This window comes from Erythrolamprus reginae, chromosome 1, assembly GCF_031021105.1.
Source record: "Erythrolamprus reginae isolate rEryReg1 chromosome 1, rEryReg1.hap1, whole genome shotgun sequence".
Lineage (NCBI taxonomy): Eukaryota > Metazoa > Chordata > Lepidosauria > Squamata > Dipsadidae > Erythrolamprus > Erythrolamprus reginae.
The window spans coordinates 246321555-246346267 of record NC_091950.1 but is presented as its reverse complement, the minus strand read 5'-3'; the positions used below and the strand labels follow the sequence as shown (position 1 = coordinate 246346267).

The 24713-nt window shown below is 37.9% G+C and overlaps 2 protein-coding genes across 4 annotated transcripts in view; one reads left to right on the top strand and one right to left on the bottom strand.

The window, feature by feature from the left end:
- The window catches only part of SLC23A1 (solute carrier family 23 member 1), a 44559-nt gene extending 41227 nt beyond the window's left edge, over positions 1-3332 (top strand). The window contains exons 14-15 of the mRNA XM_070732710.1: positions 1317-1412; positions 2364-3332. Of these exons, the coding sequence (XP_070588811.1) occupies positions 1317-1412; positions 2364-2632 (365 nt within the window). The 3' untranslated portion in view covers positions 2633-3332. The remainder of the gene's footprint in view (positions 1-1316; positions 1413-2363) is intronic.
- A 1816-nt stretch (positions 3333-5148) lies between these two features.
- Positions 5149-19152, bottom strand: PAIP2 (poly(A) binding protein interacting protein 2). Of its 3 annotated transcripts, XR_011557373.1 has the most exons (6): positions 18952-19143; positions 11668-11827; positions 10653-10832; positions 9115-9191; positions 8185-8285; positions 5149-6238 (listed from the first exon to the last, which is right to left on the bottom strand). XR_011557373.1 is itself a non-coding variant. In XM_070732711.1 (4 exons), the coding sequence occupies exons 2-4, from the start codon at positions 11803-11805 to the stop codon at positions 6182-6184; spliced, it is 375 nt and encodes a 124-aa protein (XP_070588812.1). In that variant the 5' UTR covers positions 11806-11827; positions 18952-19152; the 3' UTR covers positions 5149-6181. The 3 variants fall into 3 exon arrangements, 1 of the variants encoding a protein (XP_070588812.1); XR_011557372.1 differs by lacking the exon at positions 9115-9191 and having other exon boundaries at positions 18952-19131; XM_070732711.1 differs by lacking the exons at positions 8185-8285; positions 9115-9191 and having other exon boundaries at positions 18952-19152.
- Positions 19153-24713: the final 5561 nt, after the last annotated feature.

Below are 24713 nucleotides of genomic sequence, written 5' to 3'. Positions count from 1 at the left end.
GATCAGATTTTTACTCTTCAGCAAGTTAAGAGAAGGATGAATGTGTGAAAGTTTGCTGATTTAGAGAAAATATGTGACAAAGTGAATAAGCTCGAGTTATATAATTTGTGCATGTATGAACTCTGGGAAGGATGGAAGTTAAGAATGTGTGTGGTTTCTTTGGTTTTAATATGTGTTTATATATGCTGTGAGCCGCCCCGAGTCCTCAGAGAGGGGCGGCATACAAATCCAATTAGATAGATAGATAGATAGATAGATAGATAGATAGATAGATAGATAGATAGATAGATGATAGATAGATAGATAGATAGATAGATAGATAGATAGATAGATAAATATGTTGATAAATCTACAAGGAATACTTGAGTGATAGTAGAGGTAGATGAATTTGGAATATATACCTTAATAGTTTTTTTTAGTGCAGCAAAGCCAAATGATTTCCTGTGAATGTTAGATTTTATGATGCAGTGAGGAATTAATGTGTTAAAACCCAATATAGTTGTGTTTGAGTGAAAATGTGATGAACAATTACATGCTATGCCTATACATGATAAAAAGTGATATGTAACTAATGTGTGTTCTGGTGGAATAAGATGGAAAAACAGATTGAGAAATTTAAGATATGCAAATGCTGGTTGAAAGGTTACAGGTAGCATATATTGAAAAGAATAAATAACACAAAAAGTGAAAATGACTACATGCAACTGTTCACTTTATTATATGGAAATGAGAGTTGGGAAGATTAGGTGAGCATAAAAGCTAGTGCAGTTGGAATGGAGTGCTTAAGATACTCATGTAGCAAAATGAGAAAACGGGTGTTGAATCAGCCTGGAACGACAATTATATTAGAATTATGTAGCGGTGGTGGTTTGATTATTTAAAATGAATGAATGGGGATCAAATCAAAGTGCGAATGAGTCAAGAGGAAGGGGAAGATCCAGAAAGTCACAGATGGATGAAATTGATGAAATCCTCAGAGAGAGAGAGGTGAGATCTAAATAACAAAAGTCAGAGTATGGAGTGATATGCTGCATGGACACTGTGTATGGATGGGTGGTTTAATAAGGACAGAACGGTTGAAGTGATGTAGGGAAGGGTGTTTGGCTAAGCCTGATTTAGCTACTATATATTTCCCTTCTTTTTCATCCATTCATCCATTTATATCTTGCATTGCTTTTCTTTTCTGTGCTTTATATAGCGTTTCCTATTCTAAAGGGGAATAGAGTGAGGGATATAACAGATAAATTTGAGAAATGAAGAAATGTATCAAGCATATTTTGATCATATTTTGGACCACAATTTATTACTGTTTGTAGGCATTGCTGAAGTGGACCAGATATTAAGGGTGCTTTTAACCACAGAAATGTTCGTTGGGGGCAGCATTGCATTTATATTGGACAACACTGTTCCAGGTATACCTGTTTCATTGTATTGTTTTGAAGTATTTAGCCTGTATTTCAAAAGGGTAGATATAAGTAACCCCAAAATTGATCCAAAATAATATATATACCATATTTTGATCAGTGAGCTATACGTGATCATTCGGTGCTTTCTGGTTATTTGCATTTGTGCTGCCACTACACTAGATACATCATACATAACAGTGGCAGAAAATACAAAATTAGATGCACAAGTATTGTATTTATAACCATTTCTTTGTTGTTTCTGCTTTCCCAGATATATTAGGAGGTAGATGCCTCTTAACATTTTAATCTTCTAATACTGTAGCCTGACAGATGTAGTGAATATTATCTTAAAATTTGATTCTTGCAGTCCTGTCTCATAACATTGGCCTTTTAATTTTGTAACTACCTCGTAGCATCATAACAGGCTAGAACATTTATTATGTGAAGAATTTTCAAGCTTTTGTTTACCAAAAATGCATGCCACAATAGGCTAAATGTTAAGGGGCTACAAGTTGTTTTTTGTGGTGTAACTACCGTATCTCCTTGGAATTTAGAATAGGAACTTCCCACCTGCAATGTAGTTCTTAATTAGGTAATGAAACCATATTGAAAACAAATTATGTGTTTTCTACCAGTCCCCAATTGTTCCTTCGGGATTGGACGGCATACAAGTCGAATAAGCAAGCAAGCAAGCAAACAGACAAACTAATTAATTAATAGGATGGGATGCAAAAAGCAGACACTTCTGTTCCTTTTAATACTGTTGATCCCCTCACATGGAAATCTACCATGCTCTTCTCAGAAAGTTTGTTTCAACTTTTACATTTCTTTAATCCCATAGCGTAATTCTCTTCTTCATGACATGTTATTAGCGCAGCTTTTTTTTGTGAAGAAATTAGAGCATTGAAACTTTTCTTCCAAAACCATCTGATTTGCAATACACACTTTCTTTTCCAGGGACTCAAGAGGAACGTGGCTTAGTACAGTGGAAGGCTGGAGCACATGCCAACAGTGACGAATCTGCAAAACTGAAGAGTTACGATTTTCCATTTGGGATGGGTCTGATTAAAAGGACTCAATGGCTAAAGTATGTACCTGTGTGCCCCGTTTTCAAAGGTTTTAAGCCAAGAACAAAGAAAGATCCTGCTACATCAGAACAAGTAACTAATACATCAGAACAAGTAACTAATACAATGGATGAATCAGGGATATGTACCAAGGTTTGAAGGTGTTCTTCATTGTACAGTATAATGAAAAGTTATCAACAGAGACTGCAGAAATGTTTAGCTGTATTTAAACAGTGAAGATGTTTAAGATCAGTCAAGATCAATGAGTGAAACACATCAGAGGACATTTGTGTGGCTATTCAAGAACTTTTGTTCTTATATATCACTGTATTAGGAAAACGTGATTTAAGAGTTCACCTAAGCATTAACACACTAACTCAGAGGCAATAATTTTGTTCATTTTGATTTGTAAGTATCCAGTGTGAATTTAGAGGGAAAGCAGGTACTTTCTTAATGTTGGAAGACATTTGTTTGAAGACTGCCAGATGTGGGCCACAATATTCAGCAGATGGTAGATGAAAAAGACACACAAATTATTTGTTCCCATCCAGATCTTAACAATCCAGATCTGATGAAGCTGATCATGTGTGATTCAAAGTCAAATTACTGAGTGAGTCCTAATTGTTGTGACATTCATCCATACTTACATGCAAGTAAAACCTTGATTTTACTGACCAGGGGTTTTTTTTTTGGGGGGGGGGGGAGTGTGGGGACAACAATGTCCATAAAAGTGTAATGTCTGTGAAATACAATAATATATATTTATGTCATTAATTGTTTCTGTCAATTTATGTCTATTGTGTAATGAAGCAAATTATATCAATTGTTGTGTCTATGCCATAAACAACATTTTTCCCTTATTGTTTGGGGTAAAAGCTGAATATTGCCTGTAACATTCGGAATCAAAAATTGAAATTAAGCAGTAGTTCTGCTTTGGTAAAATATTAATAGTGGTAGATAATGTGAAGAACACTCTTATCAAAAAAAATTTCACAAGTACATATATTAGATGTGATTCCAGGAATCAAATTCTATTTTTATATATATATCCACATATGAAATGGTGCAAACACTCAAGATCCATTCATCTTTTTACAATCATTAATGTATTTGTCTTATAGAGACACCCAGTAAAGGCAGAAACCTAAGAGGAAATTTTAAGAAATCTGAACGGATAAGTTTAGTAGTGAAAAAAAAGAAAGAAAATGGGAAACTTGAGCTGTTATCAAACTAAACTTTTAGCATCTTCCTCCATTAACCTGGTGGGAAGGTGGCTTGGGTTCAGATTTAATGACATGTGAAATTTTTAAGGTCAGTCCTCTTTAAGCTAATGTCCTCCATTGTTTGGACTACATGATGGCATGACTATTGAGAATGTGGTGTAATACATGAAGGGAATTATAATTCAGAACATATGAAGTGCAGCACATTAAACAGTGACTCACATTATTAAAATACAGTACAGGTAGCCCTTGACTTAAGAGTTCACTTAGTGGCTGTTCAAAGTTATAACAGCATTGAAAAAAGTGACTTATGACCATTTTTCACACTTATATGAGCATTGCAGCATCCCCATGGCCATGTGGCTTACATTCAGATGCTTGAAAACTGACTCACATTTATGACAGTTGCAGTGTTCCTGGGTCATGCGATCACCTTTTGCAAACTTCTGACGAGCAAAGTCAACGGAGAAACCAGATTCACTTAACAACCAGATTGCTACTTAACAACTGCAGTTATTCACTTAAGAAAAGTGGCAAACATGGTAAAGTGGGAACAAAACTCACTTAAGAAATTTCTCATTTAGCACCATAATTTTGGGGCCCAATTGTGTTTGTAAGTTGAAGATTTCCTGTATCTTCATTTGTTGATCATAACTGCTATTTTTAAAATTCACTGTTAAGCTACCACTTATGTCCTGGGTTTTTTCAGTTCATTTTTCCCAAAACCACTTTTGCCCAGAACTCTCATTTGATGAACATCTGAAGCAAACTAGTCTTATTCTGTTTCATGAACAGACTAATATATTCATCATTTTGGATCTGGACTACATCATTTTGGATCTGGACTACCTGAAGTCGTTCTCTTGTTCTTGAAATATTCTGCAAATCCCTTAACAATCATTAAAACAAGGTTACTAAACACAAGTTACCACAAGTAAAAAAAGGAGTAGCAGTGTTGAGAAATTTACACACCAGAGCAACTACTATAAACGTTGTTCGGGCTTTTGTATATCAGCTAATTGGCTTTTGCGAATGTCTACTTGAAATGCTGGCATTTTTTTAAACAGCAAACATTCCTGATATCTACATGTGGTCTTGAATGCCTGCATCACCAATCTTATTGTTTCATTGACAGCTTGCAAGACTATAGCCACTTTCAATCTCAAAAGGGTGACAATTTCATTTAAAAAGCTTCCGTATTTATGACATTTAGTATTGTATAAAGACAAACCAGGATATTAAATAAAGGGACAAGATGAATACACATTTGCAACTACTTGATTTTGCTTCTTTTATAGAAGTCACTCTTTTCTCTGACAAGAATGTCATTTGGATTATTTCTGAGAATTGCAAAGATTTTTTCATTATTTCCAGCCTTTCTCTCTAGGTTTGCATTGGTTGTTGTAAATGTAATGTGTGAACAGCAAAGGCTCCAAATAAGATGAACACTCATTTTGTCATTTCTACTGTTATTTATTTTTTTTAAATATTTTTGAAAAAATATAATTTTTTTACAATATTTTCAACTTAAACACTATTCACACTGAACACATAAGGCAGCGAAAGCTACCCAAATATGAAGTTTAAGAAGCCAAAACTGTACTAGGTGTTTTAAAAAAAAATTGTGCTGTAGACTATTGTGTAGTGATGATTAAACAAAGCAAGGGAAAAGCACCACTCAAATCACTAATGCTAAATTTTACAATTAAATCCAATTTTTAAGATTTGTAAAATTTTACAGAGGCAGTGCCATGTTTCTGGATTCCTGGACGAATCTGTGATGTATAACTTTACATCACGTTAAATATAAACTCAGAAGTGGGACAAACATTCCAACATGATAACTTGCTGCAAATATAATCTCAATTGCCAATTTTTCTCCCACCTCCCCACAACCAGATCTGTAGCCAAGAGAAAGGATTCCATACAGGCCTGTAAAAGTGATTCAGATATTTTTACAATTCACACTTTCCTCAAAAAAGAACAGCATGAAGTAAAGTTTTGCTTGATAATGGGAAGAATTAATAGCAGTACTGAAATTCAGCTAATCTGCATAATCAGATAAACCTTGCTTTTATTTTCATATTAAGGCATTATTGGGTGCATATCAACACCGCCATAAGTTTTAATTAAAACAGACCACTCTATTAAAGTCTGAATCCTTCTAAAAACAGAATTGCAAGAGTTTCTCAGAAACTTGGTACTTTTCTCAACTTGACTGGTGCTTCCTTCCTTATTGTCTCCCTCACAGAAAGCCTGGATCCAATTAGACTTTTCCAATTCATTAACCTCTGACAGCAGTTGACTTAATAACAGTCTCAGCACTTTTATTAAGCATGCAAGACTAACAAAACTTTGGCAATGCGTAAGTGTAACACAGTGACAAGAAGAGAGAGCGTTTTAACAATTAAATCTTCTAATACTGGCTTCACAGTGTGGAAATTGTGCTACATCCACCAAAAGAGGGCCCAGTCTACTCATATATTTAGTACTTCACCCCAGGAACAAACTCCTTTGCATTGGGATTCAGATTACTCTTGACCTGGAAGAAAGAGATTTTAAAAGCTTAGACTGTGGAGCCTAAGGTTTTGTCTTGAACATATTTGCACCAAGATTAACAGGAGCTCTTTGCAGTAAAAACACTCCTGAAAATAAGCCTCAGTGGAGAAAGCAAGATACTCTTGCCAAAGAAACAGTTTAGAGTTAGCTTACATGCCAGACAGATCAGGATCCCCTGGGATGATTGACAGCATCCAATCCAGGATCTTAATCTCCTCCTTTGATAGAACTAAACCAACTTTCATAACAATAACTTAACAGTGAACAACATACGGCTCTCCAGATCATGTTAAACTGTAGTTTTCAGCATCTTTCTCCACTGGCTATTTTAAGACAAATTTTTAATACAGCAGCATTATTTAGAGCAGGAGCGTCACACGCTGTCCACACCTACTCCCAGTTTAGCAAAGGGGGAAAAGGTTAAGGAGTAAGGTGATCAAATCTGCTAATGACATAAAGATGTGCATTTTGGTAACGAAGATATTGGGAATAGCTCCGAAAGGACCTCTTTCCAAATTGAGTAAAGAGGCCTCAAAATGGCAAATGCAAATCAATGTGAGCAAGCACAATGTGTATAAAAAATCCAAATGTAACCTCCATGAATGGGAGTTGAGGTTGCTTTGAGTGACCAGAAAAGAATAATGGAGTTAGAATGCACAACTCAACAAAACTCAGAGAGCATTTCTTGAAAAAATGACAAATCTCATAAAAATGTTTAAAAAAAAAAAGACATTTATCTATCTCTCGAAAATTGAGATTAGAATACTATGCACACTTGGGGAATGTATCTTGAAAAGGTACAAAATAATAAGTATATAAATGGGCAACCATAATTATATAAGGGGGCTGAAATAGGTTCCTTATGAGGAATGACTACTTTAGGGCTTTTTAACTTAGAATGAATGTAAATAAGGAAAGACAATAAAGTTGTATAACATCATCCATGATGCAAAAAGTACAGATCGAATTCTTTTTATTTACAATACTGGAAACTGAGGTCATATGAAATGTTTTGCCCAATGCATATAGAAACTATGGAATTTCCTGCCATCAGATGGAGTCCCAATTTAGACTTAGAAGGAGACCAGGCTATTACCTGTTCTCAATTTGTGGGCCAAGAGATGATTATGCTCCATAATCTATGTGGCAGGCATCCAATATAGATAAATAAAGTATTGCAATTTTAAAAAATTGCTGTATCTCTCAATATTTGGTAATGTCATTTGACATTTTTCAAGATTTTGTCATTCTCATCCAGAATATGCAAAATTAATCTTGTGAGATCTGGCAAAGTCCTCAGATTTTAAATCGTTCATCTTCCTATCCACATTTTCAGATCCATGTGTATGATGCAGGAACCTTCATATATTTTTATTACGATAAACAAATCCTGCTCTTATGAAACAATGTTATGCCTTATAAGATACAACCCTTAAATTCAGAGCAGAGCGGGTGAGCTTAATATGCAAGTACAGGCAATTGCAAAATAACAGTCTGTGTGGAGAGAAAAAAATGGAACTTTAAAGGTGCTAGATTTTTAAAAACTGCTTTAAATTACTCTCACTCAGACTACTAAAAGGACAGGTAAATTTACCTATGATAAGAGCAACTGGATTGGTTCAATACATTTGATATTCACGCAATAGAACTGTTCATTCATATTAAGTTTTCAACTGGCAGGTCTAGCCAGGACAACAATTCACATACAGAGGAAGGGTAATATTTCAATGTATCGATGCAAATATCTAAAGTGCAATAAATTGTCCCCGAGTCTGCACTGGGCTGGGTTTAGAATTTATCAAATGTTTTAATCAATATCCCTCTAAGTGATAACAGGCTGAAATTTTAGCTAAAAAAGTACTTCATCTTATAAGAAAATTCTAAGCTTTTTAATTACAACCAAAGCAACAGAATTTTAAGAATACCTACCAAATGAGAACATCATCAGACTATGATATTGTGTCTACTATATTGTAAGGGAGAGTTTATGTGATCTTTAGAACTATTTGTAACCCTGCTTCACTGAAAACCTATTAATAGATAAAGAGAATCTGGTTAAAACACTGCATTCTGTCATGTCTTTACTCAACAGTCTGACCCAACATTACTTTCCTTGCTGGAAAAAGTATGTGATACTTTAGTAATATAATAATAGTAGAACCTTTTTTAGCAGAAATTGCTTCAATCAAATGCTTTCAATGCTTGTTGATCAATACTTCAAATTTGCTTGGAAGAATTTTGGCCCACCCCTTTTTACAACCATTTCAATTCATGGATATTTGTGAGCTGTCTAGCATAAACTGCTCTTACCAGCATTTCAACATTTCAGTTGGGTTAAAGGTCAAGACTCAGCCATTCCTGAATGCAACATTCATTTTGCTTCACACATTCAGTTATAGACATCTCATACTTGTATGTTTACAAAATAGTGAACTGAAGTTTTTTAAAAATATTATTTTACATATAAAGGAATTCCATGCAAATTATTTTAAAAAAACCCTTCTTTTTAAGACTTTATCCTATCCTAGAGGGTAACATTTACAGGAATGATTCCCTTCTATCAATGTTAAAGAAACCTCTATATATTTTGTACTTATATTCAGTATAATTACAGTATATGAGAAAATACCCCATGGAATAAGAATACCTAAATAACTAATAAATTCAGAACATACATGAAAATCATGACGACTTAAATATGAGATTTAGAAATGAGAAATAAATCATAATGATGCACTTCTACTAATACTTCATGAAAACATGCTTTTATCTTCTTGGAAAAAATAATTTACATATATTTTGATTGAAACAAGGTTTATAATTTTTAGATGCAAACATTCTTTTGAACTACATACTGACCTCAAGGAAACTGACAGATGAACAATGGAAATGAATTCTCCATGTCCTTATTATTCCCAAGAGGTTAGTTCTTCAAACTAAATTTAAATTTAAGACAAATTTATGAATTACCCAGTAGCCTGAAGATAACATGTTACATGCATCCTATATAAATGAATTGGCTATTAACATAGATTATGCATGGACAATTACAATGAAATATGGTTATCTTTTATTGACACTTCTGTATGTGACTCTGTGTGTGTGTTTGTGTGTACATACACATAACAAAGACTCATAAATTACTTATTTTGTTGTAATCAATTTTTACTCGTTACTTTAAAATAATTTTTTCTCTTTTCTTCTTGGATGTTTTAAATGAAGCAAAGATAAAAAACATGTAGAACGCCTCTCAAACTCTGATTGCTTTCTCATTAACTGGAACATCTGACTCAATTAGTCTCTTAACAGAGATTATTTCACATACTTTTTCCAACAAAGACAAGCAGTGTTGTCTGAACGTGTCTAATAAAGACACAACACAGAATATTGTTTGGAATATTGTTTATTTAACAATAACCTCTTTATCCATTAATAAGACTGCAGGATTATGGATGGTACCCAAGGATTCACCAACTTTCTCACCACTCTATAGGATTTTAATTAGCCGGATAGCTAAAAAATGTACCAGGACTTTGTAAAAAAGTGCTTTCAAAAACATGGGACAGTGGGTGCCAATTTGGCACAGTTCCTTCAAGACATTGGCTGCCTGTATAGGAATCATTTAAAAGCAAAATTCATTTTCTTCAGAATAGGAGCTTTATTTATTAGTAGATTTATGTAAAATTTAACTTATCAAACCCAGGAAATACAAATAAACTGATATTGTAACTTTGGGGAAAATATATGCATGTTGAATATGAGCTAAAAAGTAATGTGCAACAGGCTCTTCTATTTAAATAAGTTACATCATTTGTGACATCAAAGTAACCCAAAGATGCCTTAAAATCATGCAAATATTTAAATGTTTAATGTTCTAGTTATACTTTATGATCTATGCTCATTTTCATACGAGCCTAATTTTACCTTTAAAGTAATTAAAGCCTACACTATTAGAAAACAGTACTATGTGCCATGGCCAGTACACTTAATTATACAGCAAATGCTAGTAAGAAAGTGCTTCCAGGCTCTCTCATCTACCAGACCTTCAAATGGTATCAAATGCAGAGGGAAAAGTTAAAATAGGGAGACCTCTGAACCCTACATGAACTAAGCTACTTTTCTAATCACTTAGCCACACACCCAATCTTTACCCTACCAAATGGTTCCATGTATTCTTCTCTCCCAATGCACTTGTGCATTTGACAAAAACAAATACTTGCAATCGGACTATAAGAAGGAGAATAAGATGGTACACCTGTTCTGCATAAACAAATGACTCTTGTCAGAAGGCCACATCTCAGCTAACTCCTGAGTGAGACAGCTGACAAAGTATAATAGTAACATTTGAAGAAAGGTGCTTGATTAAAATAATTCAACTTTGAAAATCGGATGCTTACCACCAGATCTTCCAGTGACGAACTGTCACTGATAACAAGATCATTAAACTGGTCTTGAATTTGATCCATCGTTTGCGGAAGATCTCTTGCTGGAATAAACCATTCGTGCTCTTCCTCTTCTTCCAGCATTTCCTGGAAGCAACGTTCTATAAATTCTTCTTCCCACAATTCCTCTTCAATCTTTAATTGGAATAACAGAAGAAAATCTATTATCAACGGACCTGGGTGGAACTGTTTTGAGGAAAAACCTCTCAGATGGATCCTCCTCCACAACATTAGTTGAGTTCAGGTGCTAAGCTCCCACAAGCTGCAGCAACTGAGGGCAAATGCAGAAAAGGAAAAGGAAGTTGAGATACACTGGCACAACATTGGGCCTGAGTCCTGCAAAGCTCTTCCTTTAATTCCTCTGTCACTCTAAGCGGCTTACAGAGTCAGCATATTTGCACCAAACAATCTGGGTCCTCACTTTACTGACTTTAGAAGGATGGGAAACTGAGTCAACCTTGAGCCATTACTATCATTATTAAAAATATAAGAGATAAACCTTATCTGTGTATCATTAAAATGGTTAACTAAGTCAACAGAAGGAAACAGATAACCAGGAAACACCACTAGATAAACAACTGGGGAGAAACTGAGCTCCATTCAAGTTTGGCAGACTAGACATAAAAACAACTATATCTCCACTCTCTTATATACCCTGGCAGTGAAATGTTTGCAAGGAAACAGCACCAAGAACCCAACATACTGTGATGCACACTAATTGGTAGTTAAACAGCAAATGCATACTGGGAATAGACTATCATCAAAAATCTACTATTTCTTCAAACCAAACAGGGATGAAGGATCTTTTTTGTCTAGAGATTCACAGAAAGCATTGTAAGAGTGACTTTGAGTCTGCGGAGAGGGGCGGCATACAAATCTAAATAATAAAAAGAATACTAAGAAAAAAATATGGGATCTTTCCAACAGTGCAGAAGAAAAAACACAGAAGGCAATGTATCATCTAACTTACCTGCCTGTTGAATTCCTCTTCATTTTCCATCCACATGTATTCTGCAAATGGATTATCATCTTCATGAGAGTGACCATTCATGATCATATCTTCACTGATAATGCTTGGACTAGTACTCCTACGACTTGGATCTTTCATGGTTGTGCCTTTGAGCTTAAGCCTGAAAGAAAGGGTTCCCAGGAGTTAAGAGTTTTAGTTGAAATTGGTTATGCTTAAATGCTTAAATGTCAGAGCCCTGTGATGTCATTGATATTTCCCTACACGTTTGTCTGTCTACTTGCACTTTCAATAAACTTGTTTAGCAAATAATCACTTTATAATGCAAGATTCTTACTAAAAAGAGAAAAATAAGAAAAGACAAAATGTGTTTGGAGATTGTGAACTTACATTGTATCCTTCAAGCAGAGGTCTAATGCTAGTATGTATATACAGGTTTGTATCAAAATAGGAGCCCATCTAGAAATTTGGCAAGGAGTATATAAAGGTATTGCAGGGCTTGTGCTGTTCAAAAGCAGCCATAATCCATTGTTTTCTCACACATTCTATCAGGCAAGGAGTATAAATTGGTTAAAAGCTTGCAGTCTTTACTTAATTCATTTTCTGGGTTTCCCAAACTTGTAAGCTCTGCATTACAGGAAACTTTATGTTGGATATAAATTCCCTGGTGAGCGATTACTTTTTTCAACCCTTTCTCTTCTAAATACTGTATTACTTTTCTTTGAGATTTGTTTTTTTTAATTTGAGCCTGCTGCTTTCAATGAATTCTTGGCAGGTAACAATTTAAAAAGTAATAATAAAATGTCCATAATACAATACTCTTCATTTCAAGCTGCAGATATGTTCCCTTATTGGTACACATTGTGTAACTGCCTAACTCAACAAAGGTTTTTTTAAGCAAGTGATCCATCAGTTTTACTATTAGTATCAGTAAAAGCTTTTCAATTTCACTAAATTGATTCTACAACAATAATATGTAACTTGCATTTTCAGTAATTAAGCTTGCAACCAGAGGCATCCTTGTATTTTTTGCATTAGAAGGATTTAGCATTTGCGTGCTATCAATTCATCTTTGAAAAATACAGTTTTAGAATGCTATATACCAGCATGAGTGCTGGAACTAAACTTCAATTACTTTCTCTGACCAGAACAAGCATCCAGACTTTTTAGCTATAGAAATGCCCAGTTATAATAGTTACATTAATCTCAAACAGTAACTGCATTATTTCAATCTGCCAGAAAGTACCTTTCCGATTACTGTCTGTCTTCATTTAATGACTGCTTCATTTACACACTTACAATAATGGTGGGGGAAAAAACCCTTTAGAATCAACCCTCACATTTACAATCTACCCCATGGATGTCTCAAAAATCCTTCCCTTTACAAAAGCAATTCTGGCTCTCATCTACAAAGAACATGGAAAATCAAGTAATGGTTTGCTTAATAAAAAACATATTGTCTTGCCAACCCAGAAAGAAAAAACAACTTGTTAAAAATGATGAACATTGAAATTAAAGCCGCTATTTTAAAATATTATTTGTCTTACACATGTGATTATTAAAAACACAGCAGTAATGTCCAAGCCGATTTTTAAAAATAAGAATGTGATGCTAGCCCTGAGATTTTTAACTGTGCATTTATTAATCTGACTATACATCTTAAATGCCGACAATATTACACTGTTCTTCAGCCATTATTAGCAATGAAGAAATTATGTCCTTATAAAAGTTTCTCAGATACCACCTATTGAAAGCGTACATTGCATTTTTATAATCTGTAATTATAAAGCCAAATTTACTATTGTACCCATAGAGAAACAAAAATAATGAATATTTTACAATATTGCTTAAAAAGTAAAGATGTATTCAAACAAGCCCTTGTGCTTACTTCAAATTTTGTTTAAAACATATAGATTCTATTACTCAGTTTGGGAGTCTATGCGGCTAGTCACCTTAGAAATTTCATCATGTTCATCTCTCCATTTGCAACAATCAAAGGGAGCTGTGTTTAAATACAGACTTCCCTCTGGCAGCTCTATGTCTCTTCCTGATTTATCCTGCTATACAGTTGTTCATGGGATTCTGATGTCAAATGAGATTATGACCTCACAAAATTCACCTCTGAAGGATGATGTGAAATGAGCAAATCCCCAAAACCTGTATAACTGCTCTAAAAGAACAGGTTCCCAATTATCTCTGCCATATTACTTACAAGTGTCCTTACTGTACGTTATGTGATGATGGCCTCAAAAAAGATCCATGAAAAACTTATTTTTTCTGTGGTTTAAAATCCTGTTCCAAAAACTGCATCAATGCACAAAAATTATGGCTGTGTTCCAGGAAAGTAGTTTTTAAGGTTTAGGGTGTTTATCACCTTTAAAGCCTTCCATGAAATGGGTCCAGGCTATCTAAGAAACCAGCTGACCCTGATGGGAGTAGCCTGCCCCCCCCCCCAAATGCTGCAGAAAGGGCATACTGCAGATCCTATCAGTCAAGGAATTTCAGCTGACAGGTCCAGAATTTTTTTGGACATGGCTCCCGGTCTCTGAAACATCTTCTCCCCTCCTGAAATCAAATCCACTCCCACCCTTTTGGCTTTCAGAAAGGCGACACGGCTGTGACAACTTGTCTAGGGTCCCAATGGAAGTGGAAGTGGATAATGGGGTAGATAACATCTCACCTCTTGCCTGTGAGCACTTTACTCCCTGCTGCCTATTTTTATTTTAACTGGATTTTAAGTTTAATGTTCCTATTTATTACTTTAATGTTTTAGACTGCATTTTATTTAATGTCTGTAAGTTGCCAAGCTTCAGTGAGATGGGTGGCATACACAAATAATACTTTGATATACAAATAATGTACATCCAACCACACAAAAAGAATGGATGGATTTTGAAACCAGAGGTCTAGATCATAGATCCAATTTTTTGCACTAGCATAGTTACATGTAGTTGCTAGCGCTCATTCATGATTTGTGAATTAGCAGAACTTCCAAAATGGTTTTTATGGAAAATTACAAATTATAGGATTCTGTTTTCTGAGGTATCTAATCCATTACTACAATGAGTATAGGTAGTCCTCAACTTACTACCACAAATTTATGTTGCTAAGTAAGAAATTTGTAAGTGAGTTTTGCCCCATTTTACAACTTTTCTTACCACATTTTAAAGTCAACAACTGCAGTTGTTAAATCAGTAACACAGTTGTTAAGTGAATCTGGTTTCCCTAGTAACTTGTCAGAAGATTGCAGAAGGTAATCACACGACCTCAGGATGCTGCAACCATCATAAATAAGAATTGGCTGTCAAGTATCCGAATGTAAAACATTTGACCATGGGGATGATGCAACGGCCATAAGGGTGGAAAAATAGTGATCACTTTTTTCAGTGCAGTTGTGACTTTGAATAGTCACTAACTGAACTATTGTAAATCAAGGACTGCCTGTAATTTGTGCAAACTGATGGCATAATAATGTCTGGAGATTCTCAGTCATCCAAGTCATGGTTATCCCAAAGATGCTTTTTTTCCAAGAGGCAATTGGACTTTCTCGACCAGTATGAGAAACGTTCATCTTCCTTCCCCTGTCCTTACCACTTTTTCTAGAGCAATGGTTCTCAACTTGGGGGTTGGGACCTGTTTCACAGGGATTGAGTGGTCCCCAAACTACGGCCTGCGGGCCGGGTGCGGCCCGCTGAGGCCATTTACCCGGCCCGCAGCAGCATACGAGATTTTACCATCTATATACTAAGTTCCCGAATCCCCCCTCCAACTCTGCTGCTGAGTGTCTGGTGGCGGCAAGGAAGAGGAAAGCCAGGGGGCAGGGAGGAAAGCACCCTATGGCAGAGCAGCAACAGTTCCTCTCCCTAAAGGCGAGAAAGAAATTGGCCAATTGCTTTCCTCCCCGCCCCCTGGCTTTCCGCCTCCTCCTCCTCCAGACGCTCAGCTGCAGACCGTCTTGGTCCCTCCAGTGCCGCTTTTTTGCTTTTTTTTCACCGGTGAGGTTTGCGCGTGTTTGGGCACTTTTGGCATTGGGGGGGGGGGTCTGCTGCGGAGAGGGAGAGAGAAAGAGGGAGACATAGAAAGGGAGTGAGAGAGAGAGAAATAACGCAAGAAAGAGAGGGGGAGAGAGAGCAGGAGAGTGCTGCTTTTTTGCGTCTTCACTGCCCGCAGGGAGTCTGGAAGCCCTGCAAGAGCGTCTGGAGGGGACAGTAAACAAGCCATCATGACCCGTAAAGGACCGGCTGTTGGTCCCTTGAACCTGCCGCTGCCTCTGTTCGGGCGAAGGGATCTCTGCAGTGGGCGGTGGAGGCAGCTTCAAGGGACCAACAGCCGGTCGTCGTTGTGCTGAGCTTCCTTTGGCTTGCTTCCTTCCTTTCTCCACCGAGGAGATCCCTTCGCCTGGAGGCGAAGGCGGCCTCAGAGGCTGCAACAATTCAGCCCCGAGAAAGACCGGCTCTTGGTCCCGTCTTGGAGCTTCTGCTTGCAGCCGACTGCCCCGCAGCGTGTTGCAGGGCAGAAAAAAAAAAGAAGAGAGGAAGGAAGAAAGAAGAAAAGGAGAGAGAGAAAGAGAGAGAGAAAGAAAGAAAGAGAGAGAGGGAGAGAAAACAAGTGAGAGGGGGAGGGAATGTGAGAGAGAAAAAGAGAAAAATGAGAAAATGATGGAGGGAAAGAAGGAGGGAGAGGGAAAAAAAACAAATGAGAAAGGGAAAAAAGGGAGAGGGAAGAGAAAAGTGGGAAGGAGGGAGGGAGGGAAAGAAGGAGAAATGGAGGGGAAAGGAAGGAAGGAAAGAAAGAAGGAAGGAAGGAAGAATGAAATGAATGGAGGGGCGGAGGAAGGAAGGACTTTTGGGGGGGGGATTTTTTAAAATTTTTCTCTCAACATACATTCAAACAATACAATGTACCATCTATTTTTCCCTGAATAAAATGCGGTATTTTGTCAGTAACTAATATCAATCATCAAAAAAGTTGCAAAAGTTTTTTTTCTAATGTTGTCATCCAGGTACATACTTTTCTTTTAATTAAGTTCCCTCCTTAATGTTCCTTCAAAAAGTACAACACCAATTATATTTCTAACTTATTAACCATTATGCCAAAGTGCTTCCTTCTTTCTTTATATATTTTTCTATAAATATTTTTATACATTTTTCTATAAACCAAGAAAACCTTGTATAGCCAATCAGATGTTAACAAAAGAAAATTAAAAACAAAACATAAACATGTATGAATTTCAGACTTCTTCCCCCCCTCTAAGTAGTACATTCCCATTTTGTTTTTTTACGTTAAAATAAGGTATGTGCAGTGTGCATAGGGATTTGTTCATAGGTTTTTTTAATAGTCCGGCCCTCCAACAGTCTGAAGGACAGTGAACTGGCCCCCTATGTAAAAAGTTTGGGGACCCCTGCCTAAGACTATGGGAAAAGACAAATTTCCCATGGTGTTAGGAACTAAAGCTTCTATTCTGGTGCCTTAGAACATTTTTTAAAATCTGACCAATCAGGCGTTTACAGTGGAGGTGTCCCTCTGATCTTAAAGCTCAAAGCTCAGTGGGGAGAATTGGTGCTAGACTTATGGTTGGGGATCACCACAACATGAGGAACTGTATTAAGAGATCACGGCATTAGAAAGGTTGAGAACCACTGTTCAAGAATGATGATTGAGAGCATCCTGTCATATTGCATTACAGTCTGGTTTGGAAGCATTACTGCTTCACACAGGAAAGCAGTGCAGAGTGGTGAGGATGATCACTGGCAGTTCAGTTCCTTTTATCCAGGACAGAACATACAAGTGATGCTTGAGCAGAGTCTGCAGGATTGTCTGGGACACTACACATCCTCTTCACAACCTCTTTCCCTTGTTCCCTTCTAACGTGGTAGCCAAAACAGAACGTCCAGATTCAACCCTCAAAGTTTTCTTACTTATAGAATCAACCTTACAAACTGTCAAGTTTACTCTTTCCGCTACGTATTCAAAATGGGCAGTGATATATATATGGATCTGTTGGTTGACTTGACAGAAAAACGTGTGTATGTGTGTGTGTTCTGTCAAATCATCCTACCATACCCAAATATGAGAGGAGCTTAATGTTTCCTTTTGTTAGGGTGATTCGACAGAAAAAACACATAACACTTCCCTGGTACAAAGCTGAAAGGATGAGATCTTGTGGCCTAGAGGTTAATTCGCTGCAGGATCAAATCCCAGTAAGGGTAAGGCTAGCTAACCAGAGGACGCAACCTTGAAACTGATCTATACTCGCCTCCCTTCATTTTCAATTCAGCAAAAATATGTTACATACATACATACATGTATGCATGGTGCATGCACACACTAATGTTTGTATATAGCACATCTATATGTGTTATGTACACATTTTGGCAGATATACCCTTTCTCTTGATATCAGGCAACAGAATTTCATTTTTAATACAGGCCTGGTGTACTCACGGTAAACAAAAAAAAAGACAACAACAAATGATATGAATTGTTCTTTTAAATTGTTTTTAGATGTTTTTTGCTGTAAGCCACCCAGAGTCCTTCAAGAGTTGGGCGGCATGTAAATTAAATTAATTAAATAAAATCTTATCTATCTTATCTAAAGTCCAGTTGCCTCTTGGGGAGAGAAAAAAAGGACCTTTTGGGAAGATGGGAGAAGAGTTTCACAGGGTCCTTCTGTCAAAAGGCATCAATCTTCTTAGGCTCCAGGTTTTAACTGTCACCTTATCACCTCTTGCTTTTTTGGGCCTGAACAAAAAAACCAAGCCCGAGCCTTTCTTCCCCACACGAGAGAAGCTCCGCCCTTTACACACCCCGCAGTCTGACTGCAGCTCGCCCCCTCTCACAGCCCCGCCCTTCTCCAGACAAGCCCCGCCCCCAGGTCGCGCGCCCCTGCCGAACCCCGCCCCCCTGTCCTCTTTGTTCTTCCTTAAGAGCGCGCCCCGGCTCCGCCCCCCACCCCGCCCCAACCGACGCGGGGGGGGGGGGGAGAAAGCGGCGCTATCCCATCATGCACCACGCCCCTAATAGACAGGTAGTACGCTTCTCCAATTACCCGGATGGGGGGGGGAGGGAGAGCAAACCAACGAGAGGACTCGAGCCCTGAAAAGAGGCGAGGCCGTTGGGCTCTACGAGGTCTTGATCCCCAGCCTCCCTCCCCCCCCCCCCCGTGGCGTCCTTCTTTCCCCCTCATGGGACTCTCGTCGTTTTTGCCCAGGAGTTCAGGGGCGGGTGAGGGGATGTTAAAGGGAAGATAAAAAAAAAAAAGAGGCGAATGGAGAAGAAATAACGGCACCTTCAATTCTTCGACCCCGCCCCTCTGCGCTTCCGAGCCCTGAGGCGCGCCTCGTCTAAGCAGGCTTTCAGACAGCGAGGCTCCAAGCTGGCCGCTGCTCCTCGCCCTTCTTTATTCGGGTCCCTTTCTCCTTTGCCACCCCCTTCCTTTGGATACACAACAACCCCCCCCTCTTAGGCCGGATGTGATGTCACTTCCTCCGCCTGCGTGGGGTTTTTTGTACTTTTTGCGAATACAGTACTCGTTTCTACGCAAGGTCTTTCGCTTCCGGCAACGAGTGTAGATCTACTAAAGTTTTAGAACGATTCGTTTTTCTGAACAAGCCCCCCCCCTTTTTTTTTTTCTTTTGAACGCTACTCCCTCTGAGGAAAATTTTTTGAAAGGGAAAGCATTATCCAAAGCGGCTTAAATATTTTTCAATATTTGACGCTTTCTGTCTAAGTTAACGGGTTTTATCTTTTATCGTTGCTTTTTACTTATGTTTATACAAACTACTACTATCTTAAATGTTTGACTATACATGCACACACACTGCTCAAAAAAATAAAGGGAACACTTAAAAAACAGAATATAACTTCAAGTAAATCAAACTTCTGTGAAATCAAACTGTCCACTTAGGAAACAACACTGATTGACAATCAATTTCATATGCTGTTGTGCAAATGGAATAGTTGTGCAAATGAAATATTCAATGAGAATACTGTATTTCATTCATTCAGATCTAGGATGTGTTATTTGAGCGTTCCCTTAATTTTTTTGAGGAGTACATATATGACATGTTTTTGCTGAATTTGAAAATTAAGGGAGACTAGGATAGATCTATTTCGGTCTTGTTCTGGCCTCATCGGCTAGCCATACCTTCATTGGGACTTGAACTTGCAGCCTTTGCCTTATAAGGTAGAGAATTAACTCTAGGCTACAGTATCCAATACCATCAGCTCTGTACCAGGGAAGGGCTACATGTTTTTTGTGTCGAATCACCCTAGTATATTAAAGGAGCATCACAGCTTCCCTTTTGCCTCTCGGCCCAACCCAGGGCCATTTCCAAGGCAGTTAATTTATTCATAGCCGACAAACTATATTCTGTATGCGTCACATATATATCTAAACATATACATACATAAATAAGACAGGCTGGAAAATTGGAATTAATCATTCTGAAGAATAATGTCTATGATATTTTATTGAATGAGCCAATTAGAGCAACCCAACCTTTTTTGAGCCAAAACACATTATTCATATTTTCAAAATCCTGGGGAACATTGAGCTGGGGGGGGGGGGGGGGGGCGCCTAAAAAAAAGTTTGGACAAAAAAATTCTCGTCCTCCTTCCTCTTTCTTTCTCTCTCTCTCCATCCCTTTTTTCTCTCTTCCTCCTTCCTCTTTTTTGCTCTTTCTCCCTCCTTCCCTCCCTCTGTCTTTCTCTCTCCCTCCTTTCCCCCCTCTTGCTCTCTCTCTTGCTTGCTTTCTCTCACTCTTTCTCTCTCTCTCCTCTCTCTGGTGGGGCGCTGCCGGTGCCTCCGCCCTGGAGCTCTTGCTTGCCACCACCTAGCTACTACCCAGTGCTGCTGCTGCCAACACGCTCCCGCTGCCCTCACGCTCCCACTGCTGGTGCCCTCCCACCGGGCCCCAAAGGAAATTTGCTGCCGCCACCGCTGCCACCAGGGAAGCTCCAGCTGGGCGGGGCGCTGCCAGTGCCGGTGCTTCCGACCTGGAGCTCCTGCTCGCAGCCACCACCCCCGGCTACTGTCCGATGCTGCAGTTTCCGGCGCTCTCCTGCTGGGCCCCAAAGCTCATCTGCAACAAAGAAAGAAGGCGCGAAAAAGGAGGCACAAAGAATGAAGCTCAGCTTCTGGTCTCGGAAGCTGAACTTCGTGGCACACCTGACCATGTCTCGTGGCACACTGGTTGAAAAACACTGAATTAGACGACTTCCAACACCCTAAGGCTTTTTAAAATTATTTAATTATTTATTTATTTAATTGTTTATTTATTTTATTTGTTTGTTTATTATTTATTTATTTGATTTGATTTGTATGCCGCCCCTCTCCGGAGACTCGGAGCGGTTAAACCACATCCAATGAGGTCTTCAAACTTGGAAACTTTAAGACTTGTGGACTTCAATTTCCAGAAGGAAAATTCTGGGAGTTGAAGTCCACAAGTTTTAAAGTTGTCAAGTTTAGGGACTCCAGACATACATGGTGAAATTGCTAACTGATTCACTTAATAAATCTTGGCTGGGTTTGTTCAGTAAACTAAACTTTCAATTTTCATGCAGAAGAGAGATATCGAGCAGGATTAGTAGTTACTACAGGTAGTCGTTGACTTACAACAGTTCACTGAGTGACTGTTTGTGAAGTTACAACAGCACTGAAAAGTGACTTCTGAACATTTTTCACACTTAGGACGGGTGCAGCTTCCCCATGGCTATGTGATTTACATTCGGATGCTTGGTATCTGGCTCAGATTTATGATGGTTGCAGTGTCCCAGGGTCATGTGATCACCTTTTTGCAATCTTCTGACCAGCAAAGTCAATGTAGAAATCAAATGTCACTGACTTAATGGCTGTACTGATACACTTACAGTTAACAAATGTGGCAAGGCATAAAAAGGGGCAAAACTCATTTAACAAATTTGTCACTTGGCAACTAAAACGTTGAACTCAATTATGGCCATAAATAGAGGACTACGGGTATATTATACCTCATAACTATCGTTCTCTTCAGGTTTTTAGGGTGAAGAAACTGAATTTAGTTCTGAAAGTGGCTGTCTGGAGGAAGTTAAGTTAGTGTCTCTTAAGGCCCATGAAAATTTCAAAATGTCCTTGTTTAAATGTCATATCTAATTACTGTATAATTACAGATCACTTAATTTAGTTTTAGCCCTGGACTCCTTAAATTTCTGAAGTAGACATACACTTTTTTCCAATCCAGCTTCCCTCAATAAATACCCAGCATATAGGATATATAACAAGAGCATGGTATACGGTCTTGAGTTACTTCTTTTTTTATCTGGAATTAGTCTGTTTTACCATTTATATCTGGACTCTGGCTTTTAGACCTATATATAGATTTTCCACGAGGACAATGAGATGTTCTGGGACTCCCATTTATCTGAGTCCATTCCACTTGATGATATCACATTGAAAAGCTTTTCTATAATCCAGGAGGCATCTATTGGGTTCATTCTATTACTGTATTTTTGTCTTTCTGTTTGGAAAAAATATTTTTATTGAAAATTTTAATTACAGTAATAAAAAAACAATGCAAACAAACCTCAAAAAGAAAAAGAAAAGAGAACAAGTGCAAAGACAAAAGAGGAACAAATAAGAGACTGAGAAAAATATTTAAAGCAATGACTTCCAATTATTACAAATACAAATTTAGTAATTTCTCATCATGTATAAGGGTACATGCAAGTGTCTTCTTTCCATAACTCATCCCTTATTCATGCTCCAAACAATTCTTCTGGGCACTAACCCCACACCAGCATACCGTGATAGCACATTCTATTCAGTTTGTATGGAATCTTTTTATTTATATTTGTATAGCTGCCTATCTCACAGTGACTCTGGGCAGCGTACATAATACAAAATACATAAAATCAAAATAAATAAAAATGGATAACATTAAAGTTTAAATTAAAATGAACACAAAATAAAAAGACAAAATGGCAGCCAGCCTAGAGAGAACGCATCAGCTAATAATCATATAAACATCCTACAGGCTCCACTCTACCATGGGATCTCCAAGCTCAGTTATAAAACCTTGTTTTGAAGGCTATCTGAAGGCCAACAGGGTTGGAGCCAGCTTTACTGTGCTTCAGGGGGACTGATGTTCTACAGCAGTGTTTCCCAACCTTGGCAACTTGAAGATATTTGGACTTCAACTCCCAGAATTCCCCAGCCAGCGAATGGGGTATTCTGGGAATTGAAGTCCAGATATCTTCAAGTTGCCAAGGTTGGGAAACACTATTCTACAGGATGAAGACTGTGGCACCACAGGGCTTCCTCCTAGGACAAAACAGATGAAACTCCCTAGCTGATAGCAGTCTCGCATGCTTCTTCTGCCAAACCTGATGGGACGGGTAGGAGCCTCTAAAATAACATGTCTCATGCTATGTAGAACCTTAAAAGTCAAAAATAAATCAGTGTATTCTTCTGCATCAGGAATAGACTTGGATAATCAACATTTTGAATGTTTGTTCGTGAAGTCTAATTGATATTGCTACTATTATAACCAAATACTGTTCTTGCTATATTATTCCCGATTGTGAAGAGCATTGTGTTGCCTGTTCTTAATGTCATGAATTGTATGGTCTTCTCATTCCAGTCCATTTCAATGTCCTGTTGCCTAGGATGTTAATATAATATTTATTTCCTGTTTTACTGTGCTGAGTTTTCCCAGGTTCATGCTTATTTCTTGATTTCCTCTGTAATTCTATCTGAGGAGTTTTGAATTTTATCTTCTGACCAGCAGTCAATGGGGAAATCAGATTCACTTAACAACCATGTTACTAACTTAACAGCTGCACTGATTTAACTTAACAAATGTGGCAAGAGAAGCCGTAAAATGGGGCAAAACAAATTTCTTACTTGGCAACCAAAATTTTGGACTCAATTATGTTCATAGGCTGAGGACTATACCTCATAATTGAAGAAACATACAGTAATTCAGAGAAGTAATGAATCCAACTGGGATCTTTAGTTCTTAAAAATGAACTGTTCCTGGCTGACTGAAGACTTCTCCATGAATGAGCAGAAACAATGGCTTCCATGAAGAACAAAACCTTGACAACTAGACTGGTTCTTCAGATTACTCTGGAGAAGAGACTGGGAAATCGCCTATGAGTTATTCTGAATGCTAACCTGCTGTAACTTTTTTTTAATCTTACGACGTTTTTTGAAACACAAAGTACAGTATTAATAATTAGTGTCTCAGAAAAGTTTCAGATTTTAATGGGTAACTTTTAGATACTTAAAAATGTTCAAAATAGGAAAAGAAAGACCAAGAAAAGGAACTGGACATGGAACAGTTGTGACATCAAATCCTGGATGATGGCTCTTTATTGGATTGGATGAAAGTAGGCTGGTGGAAGCTTTGAAGACACTGAATGCCAAAGAGTAATGATATCATCAAAGCCTGTGATGCCATATAAATGATTTAGAGCAGAGGTCCTCCCTCTGGTTGAGGAATTCTGGAAGTTGAAATCCTCAAGTCTTAAAGTTGCCAAGGTTGGAGATCCCCGATTTTAGATGTCAAGATTGTGCAGAGGCCTGGTGTGCCCCATCATCACCACCAGATGGCAAAAGATATTGAGGGGGGCAGAGGTGACAATGATGGAGCTACCAGGCCATGGCAACCATTGACCCACTGGCCAGTCTGCTTCTAAGCTGCCTAGAACTCACATGTTCATGCTGCTTTCACCTGACTTTGCTTGTTGGAAGCTGGCAGAGTTGCTTGCTTAAAGACCCGCAATTTTAATTTAATGATCACATCAGGGACTGCCATGATTGAAACAGCTAAGCAATGTGGCTATTTTGACCCCAATTATCAGGATTACCATACAACTTTCAACTACAGAATCAAAATTTCAAGGCCCAGAAACCCAGTATGAGCAATGGTAATATTGGAAGCAACAATTCTGGAAGACCACAGTTCTTCACGTCTGCTGCACATTATGTTGTCATTTTTTGTGGAAATTGTTGTTTCTCAATCTATTCAACAAACACACAAATTGTTTGTAAACAGACGCAAGACTTAG